This window comes from Orycteropus afer, unplaced genomic scaffold, assembly GCF_000298275.1.
Source record: "Orycteropus afer afer isolate SDZICR_OR568_19922 unplaced genomic scaffold, OryAfe1.0 scaffold00016, whole genome shotgun sequence".
Classification (NCBI taxonomy): domain Eukaryota; kingdom Metazoa; phylum Chordata; class Mammalia; order Tubulidentata; family Orycteropodidae; genus Orycteropus; species Orycteropus afer.
This window is the reverse complement of record NW_006921603.1, coordinates 6,198,513-6,218,419: the sequence shown is the minus strand read 5'-3', so window position 1 is coordinate 6,218,419 and position 19,907 is coordinate 6,198,513. Positions and strand designations below refer to the sequence as shown.

At 38.8% G+C, this 19,907-nt stretch overlaps 1 protein-coding gene across 1 annotated transcript in view; it reads left to right on the top strand.

The window, feature by feature from the left end:
• ANK3 (ankyrin 3) overlaps positions 1 to 19,907 on the top strand; it is a 382,716-nt gene that overhangs the window by 341,917 nt on the left and 20,892 nt on the right. Inside the window, exons 31-38 of the mRNA XM_042783328.1 lie at positions 618 to 714; positions 1,325 to 1,553; positions 2,187 to 2,312; positions 3,050 to 3,172; positions 3,612 to 3,638; positions 4,731 to 4,812; positions 9,344 to 17,188; positions 17,810 to 17,884. Of these exons, the coding sequence (XP_042639262.1) occupies positions 618 to 714; positions 1,325 to 1,553; positions 2,187 to 2,312; positions 3,050 to 3,172; positions 3,612 to 3,638; positions 4,731 to 4,812; positions 9,344 to 17,188; positions 17,810 to 17,884 (8,604 nt within the window). The remainder of the gene's footprint in view (positions 1 to 617; positions 715 to 1,324; positions 1,554 to 2,186; positions 2,313 to 3,049; positions 3,173 to 3,611; positions 3,639 to 4,730; positions 4,813 to 9,343; positions 17,189 to 17,809; positions 17,885 to 19,907) is intronic.

The window sequence follows — 19,907 nt, the reverse complement described above, 5'->3', positions numbered from 1 at the left end:
AAATTGAATTGTACAGTCAGTACAAAATGAGGTTCTGCTTAACTTTCTTAAAATAAAGCTTTTTTAAACCTATTTTTAAAATATATGAATTGTATTATCTGTCTGTACTTAGAAATTGTGGTTGCCCCAAGTTTAAACCATTCATTAGTATCTAAACAATCAGAAAGGTAATTTTTAAAAATCTAGTAATATCTACAAATGTTTAAAATCTTGTAATATTACCAAAAGGTGTTCTCGTGGTATAGTGGTTAAGGCATCAGACTACTAACCAGAAGGTCAGTGGTTTAAACCCACCAGTTGTTCCACAGAAGAAAGATAGGGCAGTCTGCTTCTGTAAAGATTTACGGCCTTGGAAACCCCACAGAGGTCGCTAAGAGTTGGAATCTGCTCGATGGATGGCAGTGAGTTTTGTTTTGGCTTTTTTAGTAATATGACAGGGAGATCACACAAAGCCAGTGAAGCTATAAAAGGAGAGTGGAGAGGGAAACAGCCATCTGCAAGACGTTAAATTCAGTGTTGTGGCTTTCCGGCTATGCGGGAGGAACAGGCTAATGATGGAACTTTCACAAGGAGTGTCTCCCATCAAGAAGCCAACATACATGCTGTTGTTCTCTTAGGGGGCACCTCACCTGCTCAGTGGGAAGACATCACGGGAACTACTCCTTTGACGTTTATAAAGGATTGTGTCTCCTTCACAACCAATGTGTCTGCCAGGTATGGAAATAAAGAATTCCAGAAAGCATTGGTGAATTAATTTTATTACTTTTTTTAAAATAAAAACTGTTGAGGTCAATACCAGTGTTTTTTTTTATGTATATATTTTTTTACTTTTGATTAAGTTAGTCTTAATTTAGAAATTTTTAATTTGCTTATATGGGCCATTTTATCCAATTCTTAAAGGAAACTAGAAAGTGTCTGACATGTTTCTTCCAATAGGAAGTTCTTAGCAATTTCTAAAAATTGATAGACTTTTCCTTTCTCTCCCATTGTTCCCCATAAAATTCTTGCTCCTTCCCTTGGTAAATTATAAGTTAAACACGTAAGTAGGGACTAGAAAGGAAGGCTTATCATGTATGTATAAGAGGGAAATAAGAAATGCATGGCAAAGAGAGAGGGGGGAAAAAATCCTTAGCAAAACTATAATCAGATAAGCACAGAGTTTTGTGTTTGATAAATATTTTTCTGCTTGTTGTTTACATGTACAAGTTAATATTTTTGTGAGGTTGCTTTAAATACTTTAATTTTTTAATTTGTGAATTTTTTTGTAGATTTGACTTTAAAATCATCTCATTTCATACTTAGGTTTCATTTTTGTTTTTTTCAGGTTTTGGCTTGCAGACTGCCATCAAGTTTTAGAAACTGTTGGGTTAGCCACGCAGCTATACAGGGAACTAATATGTGTTCCATATATGGCCAAGTTTGTTGTTTTTGCCAAAATGAATGACCCTGTGGAATCATCCCTGCGATGTTTCTGCATGACGGATGATAAAGTAGACAAAACTTTAGAGCAGCAAGAGAATTTTGAGGAAGTTGCAAGAAGCAAAGATATTGAGGTACTTGTTCACAAAAACAAGTTCATTTAATTACATTGCCCAGATATGGGGTTTTATTTTGAGACCATAACAGCGCTCCACTGTAAGTATCAAATACATTATTAATTTTGCTTTTTGTCTAAAAAATCCAGTATAAATTCATTCTCAAATTGGTTTAGGTGTCTTTGGGATTGTTTCAATTAATTAAAATAGAGTACTAATTAATCTAAGTCATAATCTCCATTTTTCTATGACTGAGTTATTTTCAGTTACTGTCTGTATACATTTCCATTATTTTCAAGAATCTTACCTGCATAGATAGGCAATTATCTAACAGTATAGAACATTTTTTCAAAGTCTGTATGAATAAGTGATTGATGTCAAACACTTGCTCAATATATTTAGTTACCAGAATAGGGATGAATGTATAATTCTGTTTTGTACATGGTCCAGATGTGCCTTCCAGTCACAACTGCTGAATTGGGAGCCAATGGAGTTACCTTTTTTTTTTTTTGGAGCAAAGAGCACCACAGAAGTAATTTCTAATAGAGACAAATCTGATAGAGAACCATGTCAGTCTTTTAATGTTATGTGACTTAAAATTCCAAAATTATTCCAACTCAAATTAATTATGTATGTATTTTATTCTATAAGGTTCTGGAAGGAAAACCTATTTATGTTGATTGTTATGGAAATCTGGCCCCACTTACCAAAGGAGGACAGCAACTGGTTTTTAACTTTTATTCTTTCAAAGAAAATAGACTGCCATTTTCCATCAAAGTGAGTCATCTTCCACACAGATGTTGCTAATGTTTAAAAAAAAAAAACTCTTAAAAATTTTTTTTAAAAAAAAGGGAGTTAATGATTTATTTAATTTGAAGTATCTCATGAAACCTAAACTCGTAAGGACAATGTTCCAAGTATTTTCAAGCCAGTAAAAGTTTATCATTTGTAAAAACTGCCTTTACCACAGCTTAATCATCATTGATATTTAAGCAAATGTTGGTAAGGTCAAACAATCTAGAATAATACAATATATCATCTCTAGTTAATGCTCAGTAACTAAATAATGGGTGAAATCCAAATTCAGTGTTTGTTTCACCTCCAGTGGAGCCCAGAAACATTCTGGAGAAAACTTCCTCCTCCTCAGGGAACAGGAGAAAGTTCAATAGTCCTTATTAATTTATTATTTGCTATTGTTATGGTTACTAAAATTGCCTCTATACTAGGCTGTCAGCAAAATAAATTATTAACCAGGAAGAAAATGCATAAGACCCAGATTATACAATAGATTGTCAGCTACAACAGTCCTGTGTAAGCTAGGAGTCCGGTTTCCTAATCTTGCCAAGTTTAAATGTGACCACCCTTGTTTACATGTAGTTGTTACTACCATCATACCCTTTCCCTTTCCTGCCTTTTGATGGGCTTTTATAAAGGAAACACAGCTAACTATTAGATAAGTAGGAACCCTCAGAAAAATCTCCTTCTCTAACTGTCAACTATCTAAATTCCTCTAGATTAGAGACACCAGCCAAGAGCCCTGCGGTCGTCTGTCTTTTCTGAAAGAACCAAAGACAACAAAAGGATTGCCTCAAACAGCTGTTTGCAACTTAAATATCACTCTGCCAGCACATAAAAAGGTATCTTTTAATACTGATTTATTTTAATTTTCCCTGGTCTTGAAGAAGTGGGCCCTTGGTATGCAATTAAGGAATGCTTTGTAACATGATTAAAGCTCTTGAACTCAAGTTTTATTAGCCTCTGTGTGTAGACTGTCTTGTTACTGTGGTGTCAGATTCTTATGGTTTGTATGATGGAGTCCTCTGTTTATTGCTTCTGCTTCCACTGGAAGTTCATAGATGTTTATGCTTTCAAATGATGTCACACATTAATTTGCCATGGATGTACAGTTCTTGATTTGATTTTTTTTTTTTTTTTTGGCTTCTTTTAATTTGCTTTGCTTTCTAAATCAGCTTGCATTTTGTGCTCCCAACTCAGTCCTTTTCATATCCTGATATTCTTTTCCCTGCTGTCCATTATAATATTCCTTGTCTCTGCAATGCATCTTGGAACCAAAAGGAGACAGAGTCAGATCAAGATGATGAGGTAATATGAACACTTCTGTTTTTATTCTATCAGAGGTAGACCAGAAATTGAATCTGTGTAAAAGAAGTACAGAGGGCTCAAGTGTGGGGAATGTATATATTATATTTTGGTAAATCTTAGCTTAAATGAGGTAAAGGAATATACATTTTTTTCTTAAAGAATGGTCTCACTGTTTCTCAACATGTATGAAAGAGTACTTCAATACATTCAACAAAATTATAATTCAGCTAATGATTTAAAAAGAACTAAAGTTCTTTAAACACTTTTAAATGTGATAGATTGGAGGAATGCGTAAATATACATCTATATTTTTAAGTTCCATGTGTGTATTTTCACGTAACCACCATGTTATAACTTTTATAGATCATGTAGCATATATGAAATTTTATTGTATAAATTGTTTATGTTTTTATATGATACAAAATGTTTTTTCACTGGCCCATGATAAATATTTGATATCTAAAGAATTTTATCTTGGCCATATTTTCAAAGGTACAGTGTTCAATGAAGATTTGAGTAAATTTGTCCTCTTATCTCCTAATATTTCTCCAAGATATATAGTAATTAGATTTTTTTAAAACCCACACATCAATAATAATAAATAGATCAGCAGGCATAGGACTCAGTAGCATTATGTCTAAAAATACTGTTAACCTGCTTTTAGTCTTTGTATCTATACTTGATGCCTGTTAACTTATAGAAACCGCAGTAATTGAGATAACCTGTGTGTGCCTTTTTCCTTGAATGTACTTACAGAGAGTGAGTGTACATTGTGATGTATGTGCTTTCAGTACGAACAGATTTAGGGAAATTTACTGCCCAGCATCAGAAGTCTCGTCTTTTATTTGTAATTCCCTGTAGTCTGCTGTGTTGATGCTCTTATATTTGCTAAATGATGGTTATTTGGGTGAGACATTGGGATGGGAATGTAGAAGCCTGGTAGGAAGTTAACACTTCCAAAAGGAAAATACTTAAGAAGAAACATAAGGATAAACGCCATTATCCACATACCATCCTACAAAGTGTTTCAATACTATGAAGGTGTCTCAAGAAAGTTGGAAGCATAGTTGTTTCTTTTTCTTTCTTTTTCAGACCGAGAAAACAGATAAACGGCAGAGTTTCGCATCTTTAGCTTTACGTAAGCGCTACAGCTACTTGACTGAACCTGGAATGAGTGAGTTTTCTAACACATTTACTAATCTATGTGGACTTGTATAAGAAGAGACATTTTTTCTATACACACTGAATTCTGGGGTCATTTGGAAACCCAGTGGTGAAAGAGGAATTGCCTACAGGAGAACCCTCTCACGAAATCTAAATGATGCATTACACACAGTTGAAGATGTGAGGGGCAATCACTCCTTCAAAGCACCGTTTTTAAAAAGTCCTTAACTATTTTATAATTAGAAACATTTATTATTTGTTTTTAAAAATCTTGGTTTCACTTTGACTCCTTGTAATGCTAGGAGATAAATACCAATGTTGCTTTAAATTTATGTTTAGAAGAGAAAAAAATTGCCCCTGAATTTGTGATGGTAGAAAGGATGCTAGTTACTTTGGTTGTCATCTCATTTTTCTAAATGTAGTTAGCTTGTTTTTTCCTAGGCCTGATTCTTTTCTTCCTAGTTTTGCAAGAATTATATTTTCCTACCTTCTTGAGGTAGCACTGTAAATGCTTCCTGATTCCTGTTTCTTCTCTCCCCCTCCCTTCCCTCTCTCTCCCTTTCCTCCCACACCCCACTTCCCAATGTCTCCCTCTTTCTTTCTCCTTTACTAAAATATCAGTTCTAAGGCTAGTCTTCACCAGATTGGTTAATCCTCTTTCTTCTCTCAGTGATTGTTTTGGTTCATTGTTAACTGCCTTGTAAGTGCCAAGGAATAGAGTTGTTCATTCATATTTTCTCTATTTCTCCTCCTTTTCTCAAAATTATCAACTCTGGGATCACTCCCACCCTCAAGATGACTTCCTCTACCAAAGGGAGATTAAAGTCCTCAGAGCAGCCCTGTATTTGATTGAGGTAGAGTTGTGGTATGACCTTAACCATTAGAGCTTCATTTAGAGGAGGATTTATACAAAAAATGTATATTTTTTAAATTTAATGAATCATTCCTAGCAGTTTCCCATTGACTCACAGTTACTTGAATTCAAGGAGTATTTACTAGCAAGATGCAAAACTTTGGTTTTTCCAACTTTTCCTGAATTCATGTTACTGTGGGTCAACATAGCATAGAAAATGTGCAGCAGAAAACCTCCTTACCGCTCACTCAGATGATTTTAGTATAATCTTCTGGAGTCTAGCTCCTTGACTACTAGGGAGACGTATATTCAGATGCAAAAGAGGAAGCACAAGAGGAGTGAAAGCCTTCCTCACTCATGAATGTTTCATAGACCTCAGTCTCTTCCTTTAGTAGAATATCTGAATTCTTCAAAAAGTGTAAGGGCTGCAGTTAACTGCTATAATGCTACAAAGCAGGGGAGGTAGGTGTGTGTTTGTAAAACTAGGTGGACTTTTAATACCACTAAATACAATGGTTAGACATTTTCTTTGGAACACTTTTGCCCCAGAGCTAAGATCCTCACTGGCTAGCTGGTTGGCACATCCTTGAGATCTGGACAGGCTTCACAGACCAGCTACCTTAGATCAGAGGCATCTCTAGGCACGTGAGCTCCATCTGATCTCATCCCTCTAAAAGGTGTAAGTTCGTTTGGGGGAAATATGAGTTATAAGGTCAGATGTGTACTAAATCAGTTGTATTTTTCCTGCTTATGAAAGTATTGCTACTTTTTGGTTAACTTCAGTTAAGGTATATGCAGTTTCTCTTCCTTAACTTTTGATGGACGAAAGAGGGTTCTTTGTTCTTGTTTTATGAAAGGAAGTATAAGGGGTGGTGAACAGAGGAATGGAAAGGAATAACAAGGGACTAATTCAAAAGTAGGGAGCCATGGTGGTTGACTGGTTAAGCATTCAGCTACTAACCAAAAAATAGGCGTTCAAACCCACCAGCTGCTCCTAGGAGAATGTACCTGGCTATTTGCTGCCCATGAAGACTTGTTGTTGTTGTTGTTATGTGCCGTCGAGGCAGACCTGACTCATAGCGACCCCTCCTTGGGTTTCCAAGGCAGTATCACTACGGAAGTAGATTGCCCAAACTTCCTTCTGAGGAGTGGCTGGTGGGTTTGAACCACCAGCCTTCTGATTAGCAGTCAAGTGCCTTAGGCACTTCGCTACCAGAGGTCCATGAAGACTACAACCAAGAAAACCCTATAGGACATTTCTTTGTAATTTAGGGTTGCTACGAGTCAGAATCAACTTGATAGCACACTACCATCACAAAAAAAGAAGATGAAGGAAAAGTGAAGGCCACTTTTCACTCCCTTCTACGTCCTCCCTTACCCCCTAGAATAAAAAAGGTGGGGGCAGGGGCTTATGGTGTACTTCAGTGCCAGATAATCATCAGAAATTCCCTTTGTTATAAAGGAATCACAAAATATGTGCCATTAAATAAGCATAAAATATGTAATGGATCATGAAGTTGTCTGCCCTGTGCAGAGCAAAGTATAAAACCATAAAAGACTTCTTTGCCTGATAGAGCCAGCCTTCAATGGTAGAAGACAGATGCTTTACCAGTTCTGGTCATTGTACAAATGAACTCTCTTGAGACACTAGACTGAGCCCAAATTATCGAATCAAAGGAATCCCCAAACCTTCCATTTGCAGTGTGGTGTTTCCAGAAGAGTTAAGCTGTGTGTACTTCTGAGAATTATAGTTAGGAGGGTAATGAATGGGTGTGTTTTTCCTTAGTTCTTCCATTTTTCTTTAGAATAATATGTAAGCCTAGAAAAGGATATGTTCTGAATATTTGAATTTAAATATACACTAGGAATGAAAATCTTCACCCTTGTGGGAGTAGCTGCTAATCCAAGGACTGGATTATAGCAATGGCACGGGCACAGCATGAAGAGGAAGATAAAAGATGAAGGAGATTCTCATTTCCTCTTCGCGTTTCACTATTGTTCCGAACCAGTGCTTTCTGGGAGCGAGACTGTACTCAACTTTGGCATAGAACATTAGCCCTTGGCAGGCATTCAAAATCACTGTGACCAGCTCTGTTTGTTTGTTAGAGTTGTAGAAGTAGAGAGGACTAAGTGTGTGTTTGCTCTTCTCCAGCAAGTGTGCTTACCTCATTTGTGTGTTTCTTGCCCCCTTGCCAGAAGAATGCTCATATTGCATCCATCTTTCATAGTGGTAGGTCTACCTCATGGCTGCTCCAGCATTTTGGGGTATTCACGAGTCCCACAAAAGTCCTCGGAAGGCACCAGAATCGGTACCTTTGCAATTGATAAATATATATACACACATATGTATACTGTATCCCACAAATGATACTTAAATATGGAGTATTAAAAATATGACTGTGCTTTTTAGATTTTCCCCCATGATACCTTTTGAGAATTAAAAGAATAGATTATGAAAAAAAATCTGCAATAAACTGAGTGCTTCTATCCATAATGATGAGAGCTGCAGACACTGATATATTTAGTTGAAGATTTATTGTAAGTGTGCAGTATTAAATATTTTCCTAAAATCTCAAAAGGTACCAAGACTTCACATCTCATGGAAAAAGTGTACTCTTCTTTCTAAATGCTCTTGTGAAAGTATTTTTAAAGTTTATGTATTATGCATAATATGGCCTACAAATTGTATTATTCATTGGCTTGTTTGCCGTGATATAACGCGCATGATAAATGTTTTAGATTGCTTTGCTTGCTTACGGTAACCATGAACCATATACCATATTTTCTACTTATTTTTTTCTTTTGTGTATGTGGACACATGCATTTTTACATCATCTCATATTACATTTTCTTTTCCTCTCACCAAAAGGAATATACTGCATGGAAAAGATAAATGCAAACATTCCTTTTCTTTGTTTTTTTTTTTTTTTTTCTTTTCAAATTCTGACTCAGAAAATTTCTTGCTCTTATTGGCTTTTTATGGGTGTGAAGCATAACCGACTTGTGCATGGAAGGTACATATTTAAAATACAGTGGCTTAACAGTTTGCACATCAGTTGCCTGTCACTTAAAAGTTATTTTGGATTCTGCATGAAATAGACTTGAGTGGCTTTCTAACAGAGGTTTAGACAGTTAATGTACAGTGCATACATCAATATGGTTCTCTGTAGGTGCAATCTGTATCACCAAAAGGTTCAAGGAAAGGGAACAGTAGAAATTACTAAAATGAGAGTTATATGGTTGCACAAAACAAACATGTACCTAATACAGGCAAAACAGAACAGCTACTGATACTCAAAACCAGCACATAAGAAAGTCAATAGGAAGTAAGAATTGTTTTCCATTGTGGTTATTTTTCTCATCATTAATTCTTCCCTCATGTTTTCCATTTTTCACTGTTGGCCTATTTGGTTGCGATGTGCTTTTCCTGTCTTTCATTTTACATTGTGCTGTTTTTTATTTATTTTATTTGTTTTTTTTTTACTTTGGATTGGTTATGTCTATAGAATTTTTTTTTTTTCTCTTAATTGTTCCATTTGCCTCTTCCATTCTAAATCATGCAAACAATTGTACTTGCTTTTGTAATATTTCAAAGTTTACTGACCAATTTTTTTTCTCTGGTCTCTCTGTTTCTCAACCATTTTTGTTGATTTTTGTGTTTGATTTCATTTTAAAATTTAAGAAACAGTTGAACGGAGTGCAGGAGCAACAAGATCCCTCCCCACCACTTACTCATACAAGCCATTCTTTTCTACAAGACCATACCAGTCCTGGACAACAGCTCCGATTACAGTATCCGGGCCAGTCAAGTCAGGCTTCACTTCCTTATCAAGTTCTTCCTCTAATACGCCATCAGCTTCTCCATTAAAATCAATATGGTCTGTTTCGACTCCTTCTCCAATCAAATCCACATTAGGCGCCTCAACTACATCTTCAGTTAAATCCATTAGTGACGTGGCATCGCCAATTAGATCCTTTCGGACAATTTCTTCACCAATAAAAACAGTGGTGTCACAATCTCCATACAATATCCAAGTTTCCTCTGGTACCCTGGTTAGAGCTCCCACAGTCACGGAGGCTGCACCTTTAAAAGGGCTGGCCTCCAATTCTACGTTTTCCTCTCGAACCTCTCCAGTGACTACTGCAGGGTCTCTTCTGGAGAGGTCATCAATTACTATGACACCCCCTGCATCCCCCAAATCAAACCTTAATATGTATTCCTCAAGTTTGCCATTTAAGTCAATTATTACATCGGCAGCACCGCTCATGTCTTCACCTTTAAAGTCAGTGGTGTCTCCAGCTAAGTCGGCAGTTGATGTCATTTCTTCAGCTAAAGTTACAACGGCATCTTCTCTCTTGTCACCTGTGAAACAGATGCCAGGACATGCCGAGGTAGCACTAGTCAATGGGTCTATTTCTCCTCTGAAATACCCATCATCTTCAACTTTAATCAACGGATGCAAAGCCACTGCCACGTTACAAGAAAAAATTTCTACAGCTACAAACTCTGTGAGCGCTGTGGTAAATGCAGCCACTGACACAGTTGAGAAAGTGTTTTCTACTACAGCAACGATGCCATATTCCCCACTCAGGTCATATGTTTCTTCAGCACCATCAGCTTTCCAGTCTCTAAGAACTCCTTCCGCAAGTGCACTCTATACATCCCTTGGGTCGTCGATATCTGCAACTACCTCATCTGTAACTTCATCAATAATAACAGTGCCAGTATACTCTGTAGTCAATGTTTTGCCAGAACCAGCATTAAAAAAACTCCCAGACTCTAATTCACTTACAAAGTCAGCAGCAGCCTTGCTGTCGCCCATTAAAACATTGACTACGGAGACACGTCCTCAGCCCCACTTCAATCGAACTTCATCTCCAGTTAAGTCATCTTTGTTCCTTGCACCCTCTGCCCTTAAGTTATCTACACCATCTTCTTTATCTTCCAGTCAGGAGATACTAAAAGACGTGGCTGAGATGAAAGAGGACCTAATGCGGATGACAGCAATACTACAGACAGATGTGCCTGAAGAGAAGCCATTCCAAACTGAACCCCCAAAAGAAGGGAGAATAGATGATGAAGAACCTTTCAAAATTGTTGAGAAAGTAAAGGAAGACTTAGTAAAAGTCAGTGAAATCCTTAAAAAGGATGTGTGTGTAGAGAATAAAGGATCACCCAAATCACCAAAGAGTGACAAAGGACACTCTCCTGAAGACGACTGGATAGAATTTAGTTCAGAAGAAATAAAAGAAGCAAGACAAGCTGCTGCAAGCCATTCTCCACCCCTGCCAGAAAGAGTTCAAGTAAGAGCAAAAGCCCCCGCTGAAAAGGATTATAACTTGACCAAAGTTATTGATTACCTAACAAATGATATTGGGAGTAGTTCATTGACAAACTTAAAGTACAAGTTTGAGGATGCAAAGAAGGATGGTGAAGAGAGACAGAAAAGGATTTTAAAACCAGCAATTGCTTTGCAGGAACACAAACTCAAAATGCCTCCAGCCTCCATGAGGCCTTCTACTTCTGAGAAAGAATTATGTAAAATGGCCGATTCCTTTTTTGGAACAGATACTATTTTAGAGTCTCCAGATGACTTTTCTCAACATGACCAAGATAAAAGTCCCTTGTCTGACAGTGGCTTTGAAACAAGAAGTGAAAAAACACCTTCAGCCCCACAAAGTGCTGAAAGCACTGGTCCTAAACCACTTTTTCATGAAGTTCCCATTCCTCCTGTTATTACAGAAACGAGAACTGAAGTGGTTCATGTTATCAGGAGCTATGAGCCCTCAGCTGGTGAGGTTCCCCAGGCCCAACCAGAGGAACCGGTGTCACCCAAAGCTTCACCTACTTTTATGGAACTGGAGCCAAAGCCCACCACTTCTAGTATCAAAGAAAAAGTTAAAGCCTTTCAAATGAAAGCCAACAGTGAAGAAGATGACCACAATCTGGTTTTGAGCAAAGGCATGCGTGTTAAAGAAGAGACTCACATAACTACAACCACCAGAATGGTTTATCATTCTCCACCAGGCAGTGAAGGTGCCTCTGAAAGAATTGAAGAAACCATGTCAGTCCATGACATCATGAAGGCCTTTCAGTCTGGGCGGGACCCTTCCAAAGAACTGGCAGGTCTGTTTGAACATAAGTCTGCAGTGTCTCCAGATATTCACAAGTCTGCTGCTGAACCCTCAGCCCAGCACGCAGAAGACAACCAAATGAAACCCAAACTGGAGCGCATAATAGAAGTCCACATCGAAAAAGGTAACCAAGCTGAGCCCACTGAAGTCATTATTAGAGAAACCAAAAAGCATCCAGAAAAGGAAATGTATGTGTATCAGAAAGACTTATCCCGGGGAGAGATTAACCTAAAAGATTTTCTGCCAGAAAAACGTGATGCTTTTCCTTGTTCAGAGGAACAGGGTCAGCAAGAAGAAGAAGAACTTACTGCTGAAGAGTCATTGCCGTCTTACCTGGAATCTTCCAGAGTAAACACTCCTGTGTCCCAAGAAGAAGATAGTCGCCCTAGTTCTGCTCAACTCATATCTGATGACTCTTATAAAACGTTGAAGCTTTTGAGTCAACACTCAATAGAATACCATGACGATGAGTTGTCAGAACTAAGAGGGGAGTCTTACAGGTTTGCTGAGAAAATGCTTCTGTCAGAAAAGCTAGATGTGTCTCATTCTGATACTGAGGAATCGGTTACAGACCATGCAGGACCCCCTAGCTCAGAGTTACAGGGGTCTGATAAGCAGTCCAGAGAAAAAGTAGCCACTGCCCCCAAAAAAGAAATTCTCTCCAAAATCTATAAAGATGTTTCTGAAAATGGTGTAGGTAAAGTGTCTAAAGATGAGCATTTTGATAAAGTGACAGTGTTGCACTATTCTGGCGATGTTAGTAGTCCAAAACATGCCATGTGGATGCGCTTTACTGAGGACAGATTAGACAGAGGTAGAGAGAAGTTGCTATATGAAGATAGGGTGGACAGGACTGTGAAGGAGGCTGAAGAAAAACTGACTGAAGTGTCACAGTTTTTTCGTGACAAAACTGAAAAATTAAATGATGAACTGCAGTCCCCAGAGAAAAAGCCACGCCTTAGAAATGGCAAAGAATACTCTTCACAAAGCTCCACCAGTAGCAGCCCTGAGAAAGTACTGCTAATGGAACTGTTGGCATCCAATGATGAATGGGTTAAGGCAAGGCAACATGGCCACGATGGCCAGGGCTTCCCCAAAGCTGAAGAGAAGAAAGCATCTAGTCTTCCCAGCAGCCCAGAGAAGAGGATCTCTTCCCAACAGACTGAGGATGGCAAGTCCACAGCGGAAGACAAAGAAAGTGTTCCGCAGAGCAAAGCACCAGAAGGGCCCCAGTCCGGCTTTCAGCTCAAGCAATCAAAACTCAGTTCCATTAGATTAAAATTTGAACAAGGCATACAAGCAAAAAATAAGGACATGTGTCAAGACGACAAAAAACCAGATGGCCAATCCAGAATCCCGGTTAAAAAAATACAGGAGAGCAAACTACCTGTCTACCAAGTTTTTGCTCGAGAAAAGCAGCACAAGGCCATAGACCTCTCAGATGAAAGTGTATCTGAGCAAAAAGATTTTATGGTATTAAAAACTAAAGATGAGCATATCCAAAGCAATGCAATTGTTGTAAATGATTCTGGCTCTGATGATGTGAACAGAGAGAGAACTGAAATGTCAAGTAAAGCAATGCCTGACTATTTTTCCGAGCAACAGGCTAAAGACTTGGCATGTCATGTAACCTCAGATTTAGCAACTAAGGGACCATGGGACAAAAAGGTTTTTAGAACATGGGAAAGTTCTGGAGCTACTAACAATAAGTCCCAGAAAGAAAAACTTTCGCATGTACTTGTTCATGATGTAAGAGAGAATCGCATTGGTCACCCTGAAAATAAAAGTGTTGATCAAAAGAGTGAATTTATGTCTGTGACTGAGAGAGAACATAAATTGTTAACAAATGGCTCTCTCTCAGAAATTAAGGAAATGACTGTAAAATCTCCCTCCAAAAAAGTGTTATATAGGGAATATGTTGTTAAAGACGGGGAACGTCCAGGTGGATCTCCTGATCAGCCTTCCAGGAGAAGTGAGAGCTCAGCAGTGTCACACATTCCAGTCAGAGTTGCTGATGAGAGGAGAATGCTGTCTTCTAATATTCCTGATGGTTTTTGTGAGCAGTCGACATTTCCAAAACATGAACTATCACAAAAATTACCCCACTCAAGTATGAGTAAAGAGACAGTTGAGACACAGCACTTTAATTTGGTAGAAGATGAAAAAGTCACTTATTCAGAAATCAGCCAAGTTTCCAAAAATCAAAGCTATGTAGGCTTATGCCCGCCTCTCGATGAAGCTGAAACCTCCCCCACCAAATCTCCTGATTCTCTAGAGTTTAGCCCAGGAAAGGAATTTCCCTCTAGTGATGTATTCGACCACAGTACTATTGATGGATTGGAAAAAGTTGCACCACTAGCCCAGACAGAGGGAGGGAAGGAGATAAGATCTTTGCCTGTTTATGTCAGTTTTGTACAAGTGGGGAAGCAATATGAAAAGGAGATACAACAAGGATGTGTAAAAAAAGTCATAAGTCAGGAATGTAAGACAGTCCAAGAGACCAGGGGAACCTTTTATACCACTAGACAGCAAAAGCAACCTCCTTCTCCCCAAGGTAGTCCAGAAGATGATACTCTAGAGCAAGTGTCCTTTCTAGATAGCTCTGGGAAAAGCCCTTTAACCCCAGAAACACCCAGTTCAGAAGAAGTGAGTTATGAATTTACATCTAAGACACCAGACTCACTCATAGCCTACATACCAGGAAAACCCAGCCCAATTCCTGAGGTTTCTGAGGAATCAGAGGAGGAAGAGCAGGCCAAGTCGGCCTCCTTAAAGCAGACGACACTGGAGGAAACAACAGTTGAGCCTGAAATGCCTAATGATGTGAGCAAAGACTCTAGCCAAAGACCAAAAAATAATAGAGTTGCTTATATTGAATTTCCCCCTCCTCCACCACTGGATGCAGATCAGATGGAGTCAGATAAACATCATTATCTTCCTGAAAAAGAGGTTGACTTGATTGAAGTCAATCTGCAAGATGAGCATGACAAGTATCAGCTGGCTGAACCAGTCATCAGAGTGCAGCCACCTTCGCCAGTTCCTCCCGGGGCAGACGTCAGTGATTCAAGTGATGACGAATCTATTTACCAACCAATCCCAGTTAAAAAATATACTTTCAAACTGAAGGAAATAGATGAAGAACAAAAAGAAATGACAAAGTCTAGAGCTGCTGCTGAAAAGGCTTCCAGCCAGAAAGAACTGGAACCTAATGGATCTGGAAAAGACAATGAGTTTGGCCTTGGCCTTGATTCACCTCAGAATGAAACTGCCCAGAATGGGAACAATGACCAGTCCATCACAGAGTGTTCCATTGCTACCACAGCAGAGTTTTCTCATGATACAGATGCCACAGAGATCGACTCTTTGGATGGCTATGACCTGCAAGATGAAGACGACGGTTTGACAGAGAGTGATTCTAAACTTCCAGGCCAAACCCTGGAAATCAAGAAAGACATCTGGAACACAGAGGGCATTCTGAAGCCAGCTGATCGCACTTTTAGCCAAAGTAAACTTGAAGTTATTGAGGAAGAGGGAAAGTTGGGACCAGATGAAGACAAGCCCCCTTCTAAGAGTTCTTCATCTGAAAAGACTCCTGATAAGACTGATCAGAAGTCAGGGGCCCAGTTTTTCACACTAGAAGGCAGACATCCTGACAGATCAGTGTTTCCTGATACTTATTTCAGTTACAAAGTAGATGAAGAATTTGCCACTCCTTTTAAAACAGTAGCTACCAAAGGTTTAGATTTTGACCCTTGGTCTAATAACCGAGGGGATGATGAAGTTTTTGACAGTAAATCACGGGAAGATGAAACTAAACCGTTTGGTCTGGCAGTGGAAGACCGATCTCCAGCAACAACCCCTGATACAACACCAGCCAGAACACCAACTGATGAAAGTACCCCTACTAGTGAGCCTAACCCCTTCCCATTTCATGAAGGAAAAATGTTTGAGATGACTCGCAGTGGTGCAATTGACATGAGCAAGAGGGATTTTGTTGAAGAGAGGCTCCAATTTTTCCAGATTGGTGAGCATACTTCTGAAGGGAAGTCAGGGGACCAGGGGGAAGGGGATAAAAGTATGGTCACTGACACCCTACAGCCACAGTCAGGGGACACCACTGTAGAAACCAATCTAGAGGGAAATTTAGAGGCACCTACAGTCGAACCTAATCCCAAAATCCTGGCCAGCGGAGAGTGTCAGGAAGGCACATCCAGTAGTGGCTCCCTGGAGAAAGCAGCAGCAGCCACTAATACCTCTAAAGTTGACCCCAAGTTGCGCACTCCGATAAAAATGGGAATTTCTGCATCCACCATGACCATGAAGAAAGAAGGCCCTGGAGATGTAACAGATAAGCTAGAAACTGTGATGACCAGTTGTCAGGGATTAGAGAATGAAACCATAATGATTTCAAATACAGACAATAGCCAGATGGGCATTAGGCCTCAAGAAAAACATGATTTTCAAAAAGATAATTTTAATAACAACAACAATTTGGATTCTTCCACTATCCAGACAGATAACATTACAAGTAATGTAGTTCTGACCGAACATTCTGCCCCCACTTGTACCACAGACAAAGCTAATCCTGTGAAAAGCTCAGCAGGAAAAAAGACAGGGGTGCTGCAAGGACACTGTATAAGAGATAAGCAGAAAGTTCTTGGAGAGCAGCAAAAGACAAGAGAATCAGTAGAAGTTAGGCGAAAATCCAGACTTCCCATAAAGGCCACTTCACCAAAAGACATCGTCCCACCAAATCATATGCCAAACAGTAAAGTGAGTAAAATGAAGCAGGTTAGTCCATCTGAGAAAAGCAGAATCCTTTCTCCTTCTCCATGTGTAGATGTAAAGTCCAGAATTCCAGTGAAAAACACACACAGGGATAACATAGCTTCAGTTAGAAAAGCATGTGCCACACAAAAGCAAGCTCAGCCAGAGAAAGGCAAGGCCAAACAGCTTCCATCCAAGTTGCCAGTAAAGGTAAGATCCACCTGTATCACTGCTGCCACCACCACTACCACCACCACCACCACCACCACCACCACCACTACCACCACCGCCACCACTACCACCACCGCCACCACCACCACCACCACCACAGTTAAAGTTAGGAAAAGTCAGCTGAAGGAAGTATGTAAACATTCCATTGAATATTTTAAGGGAATTAGTGGTGAGACCCTAAAGCTTGTGGACCGCCTCTCTGAAGAAGACAAAAAGATGCAATCCGAGTTGTCCGATGAGGAAGACAGTACCTCAAGAAACACGTCGTTGTCCGAGACTTCCCGGGGTGGCCAGTCTTCAGTTACATCGAAGTCTGCTAGAGATAAGAAAACAGAGGCAGCACCTTTAAAATCAAAGAGTGAAAAAGCCGGCAGTGAGAAAAGGAGCAGTAGGAGGACTGGTGAGAATGAAGGCAGTCAGGTTTCTTGAGCACTCTTTGCTCACATCCTGGAGAACAAGCCTAGTTTGTAAACACTTTCTAACTTGTAGACCCTAGTGCATGAACTGTTGTGATTGCCTGTGGAGTGACTTAACTGTAGTTTCTCATTCTGTCATTGTCATCTGTACGTGCTGTCTATATACTCTTCTTTCTTCCTTTTAATCAAAGTACACTGTAGACAGCTAGGGAAGCATGCTGAAGATATTGGTGTCATTCAAGATGAGCAACTTTTCTTTATTGTGCAAACAGATACGATTCTGTCAAAGTAAAAGCACAGATGTTGACATCCCATCATGGTGTTTTCACAGCACAACAACTCTGTAACTGTTGTAAAGTAGCTAGCTTGTCAGCATGTTCAGTTCCATTACATTGAGCATCCATGTAGTCTGACATTTGGCCTGATGGAGGTGAAAAATAAGTGAGCCATGTGCAAAAAGAAGTGTTCATGTAGGTGATCAGGACACATTTAAATGTACAGTGTTAGCATTAGTCTCTCTGTAAAGTCTGAGTACTGCTAAACACAATTTTCCAGTATCCTATCTATCTTGATGTTTATTTTAATTAAGAAATTGTAAATCGTAGGTCCACAGAGTCCATGTGAACGGACAGATATCAGGATGGCAATAGTAGCCGATCACCTAGGACTTAGTTGGACAGGTAAGTGTGTATACTCTTGAATGAAATAAGCACAGTTTCTTAATTTTTTTTGTTTTATGCAGAAATAGTTCGTTATAAAAAATAAAAATAAAAAAATAGAAACATTTTTTATCACTCATAATTCTATCTATCTAGAAAAAATTAGTGATGTTATCTCGTATACTGGGAGCTCTGGTAACATAGTGGCTAAAGCACTTGACTGCTAACCAGAAGGCTGGCGGTTCAAACTCACCAGCCACTCCTCGGAAGGAAGGTTGAGCAATCCTACTTCCATAGTGATACTGCCTCAGAAACCCAAGGAGGGGTCGCTGTGAGTCGGGGCTGACTCGACAGCACATAACAACAACAACAACATCTTGTATACTGACTTTTTCCAAAGCTTTTTATTCCATATACCTACAAAACACACACACACACACGGAGTTTTAAATCTCAGTTTACCTTGAATTTAAGCACTTTCTTTACAATGTCATTTCTAGTACTATAGAATAACCCTTTTTCTAATAACAAATTTATTTTGTGACTTAAAGGAAAACTAAGCTCAAGTGTGGCACTTTTAAATAATCCATATTATTTAACATGCTGCCTGTTCTCCGAACAACTTTCTTAGGGAGCAGTTGAATTAACTCATATCTAGGTTTCAAAATTTTAGTAATTCATGAGTCATATTCACAATTTTTGTGATAAACATATACTCCGTATATTTATTTATGTGATAATTTTCTTTAAATGGACTCACTTTTATGCTCAAAGATTTACAGGCAATCCCTGATGTACAAACCAGATCTGTTTCTGTGTCTTAAGTTTGTAGGTCAGTTGGAACAAGTGCATGCAGTTCTTATTTAGCCTTACATTAGTGCAATGTTCAATGCTTTAAAAGCCACAGGTGCAACAAGTAAAGGTAATTGTGATGTAGAATTTGTTGCAGGCAAGTCAGGGTTGGTTCATTTGTTTCAAAGTGAGAGCATATTTATATAACACTAAAGTAGGGTTTCGAAGATGGTGGCCCCTTGCTCAAAGTTGGCTACAGACCATGCCACTTAAAAGCTATGCCTCACCACAGTCCTGCCAGTAATTCCTCATGCATCAGGCTCTTGAAAGGGATCACTATGCCTTTTCCGAGTCTCTCATTCCAGAGCTTCAACCTGTCATATTTCCTGTTTCAGTTACTGTGCCATATCATCCAAAGTATAAAAATTCAGGTCTGTTTCTGTTTTACTTCGCTGGTCATGACAGACCATTTGGAAGCTTTCCACTAATGTGCAAATAGGGTTGTCTGTAAGTTGGAGATTGCTAACCTGGGGTTTGCCTATATTTAAAAGGAAAGCCATATATGACTTTAATCATGGAAAACAGGATCGTTTGCAATAATTATATAAACAAGCAGTAAGCTTACATTTTGGATTAAAGTAAAACATAGAACAAATAAATCTATTCAACTTACAAAAGTAGATGAGTTCTGCTGTGAAATGGATGGAACTATTCACACATGACCAGTGTGTAGAAAATGAGGATTTGGTTTGATTTAACTTCATTAAAGATACGAGGCTCTGTATCAATGAGATCATTCTTTCTATATTGTAGTTTTGATGTTAACAGGCCCCAAAGTCCCATATCATATGAAACTGAGAAATTGTAAGTTTGACAGGTTGAGTATACCTTTTTAAATGCATAGATAAAAATACAAGAGCTAAACTAATAAATGTTAATGTTTTTCATATCTGAAGTCATCTTGCATACCATCAGCAATATTGATTCCATCCTTGGGTAAAGGTTACCTTCATTATTAAAGGAGAGAATATGAAGCTAGTTAATGTGAAACTAGTTCATCTAAATATTTTTCCTTTGAATCTTCTCAGTACTGCCCAAGCTTCCTCTCCTCTCAACATATAGCAAACCCTTTTCTCTTCTTCCACTCAGTCTGGTTCTCAGACTAATGACCAGGAGCCTACATGAATTTTGAAAAGACAGGTGATCTGAGTTATTATTTGCAGGTGGCTAAGAGTTAATAAGGAGCTCTGGT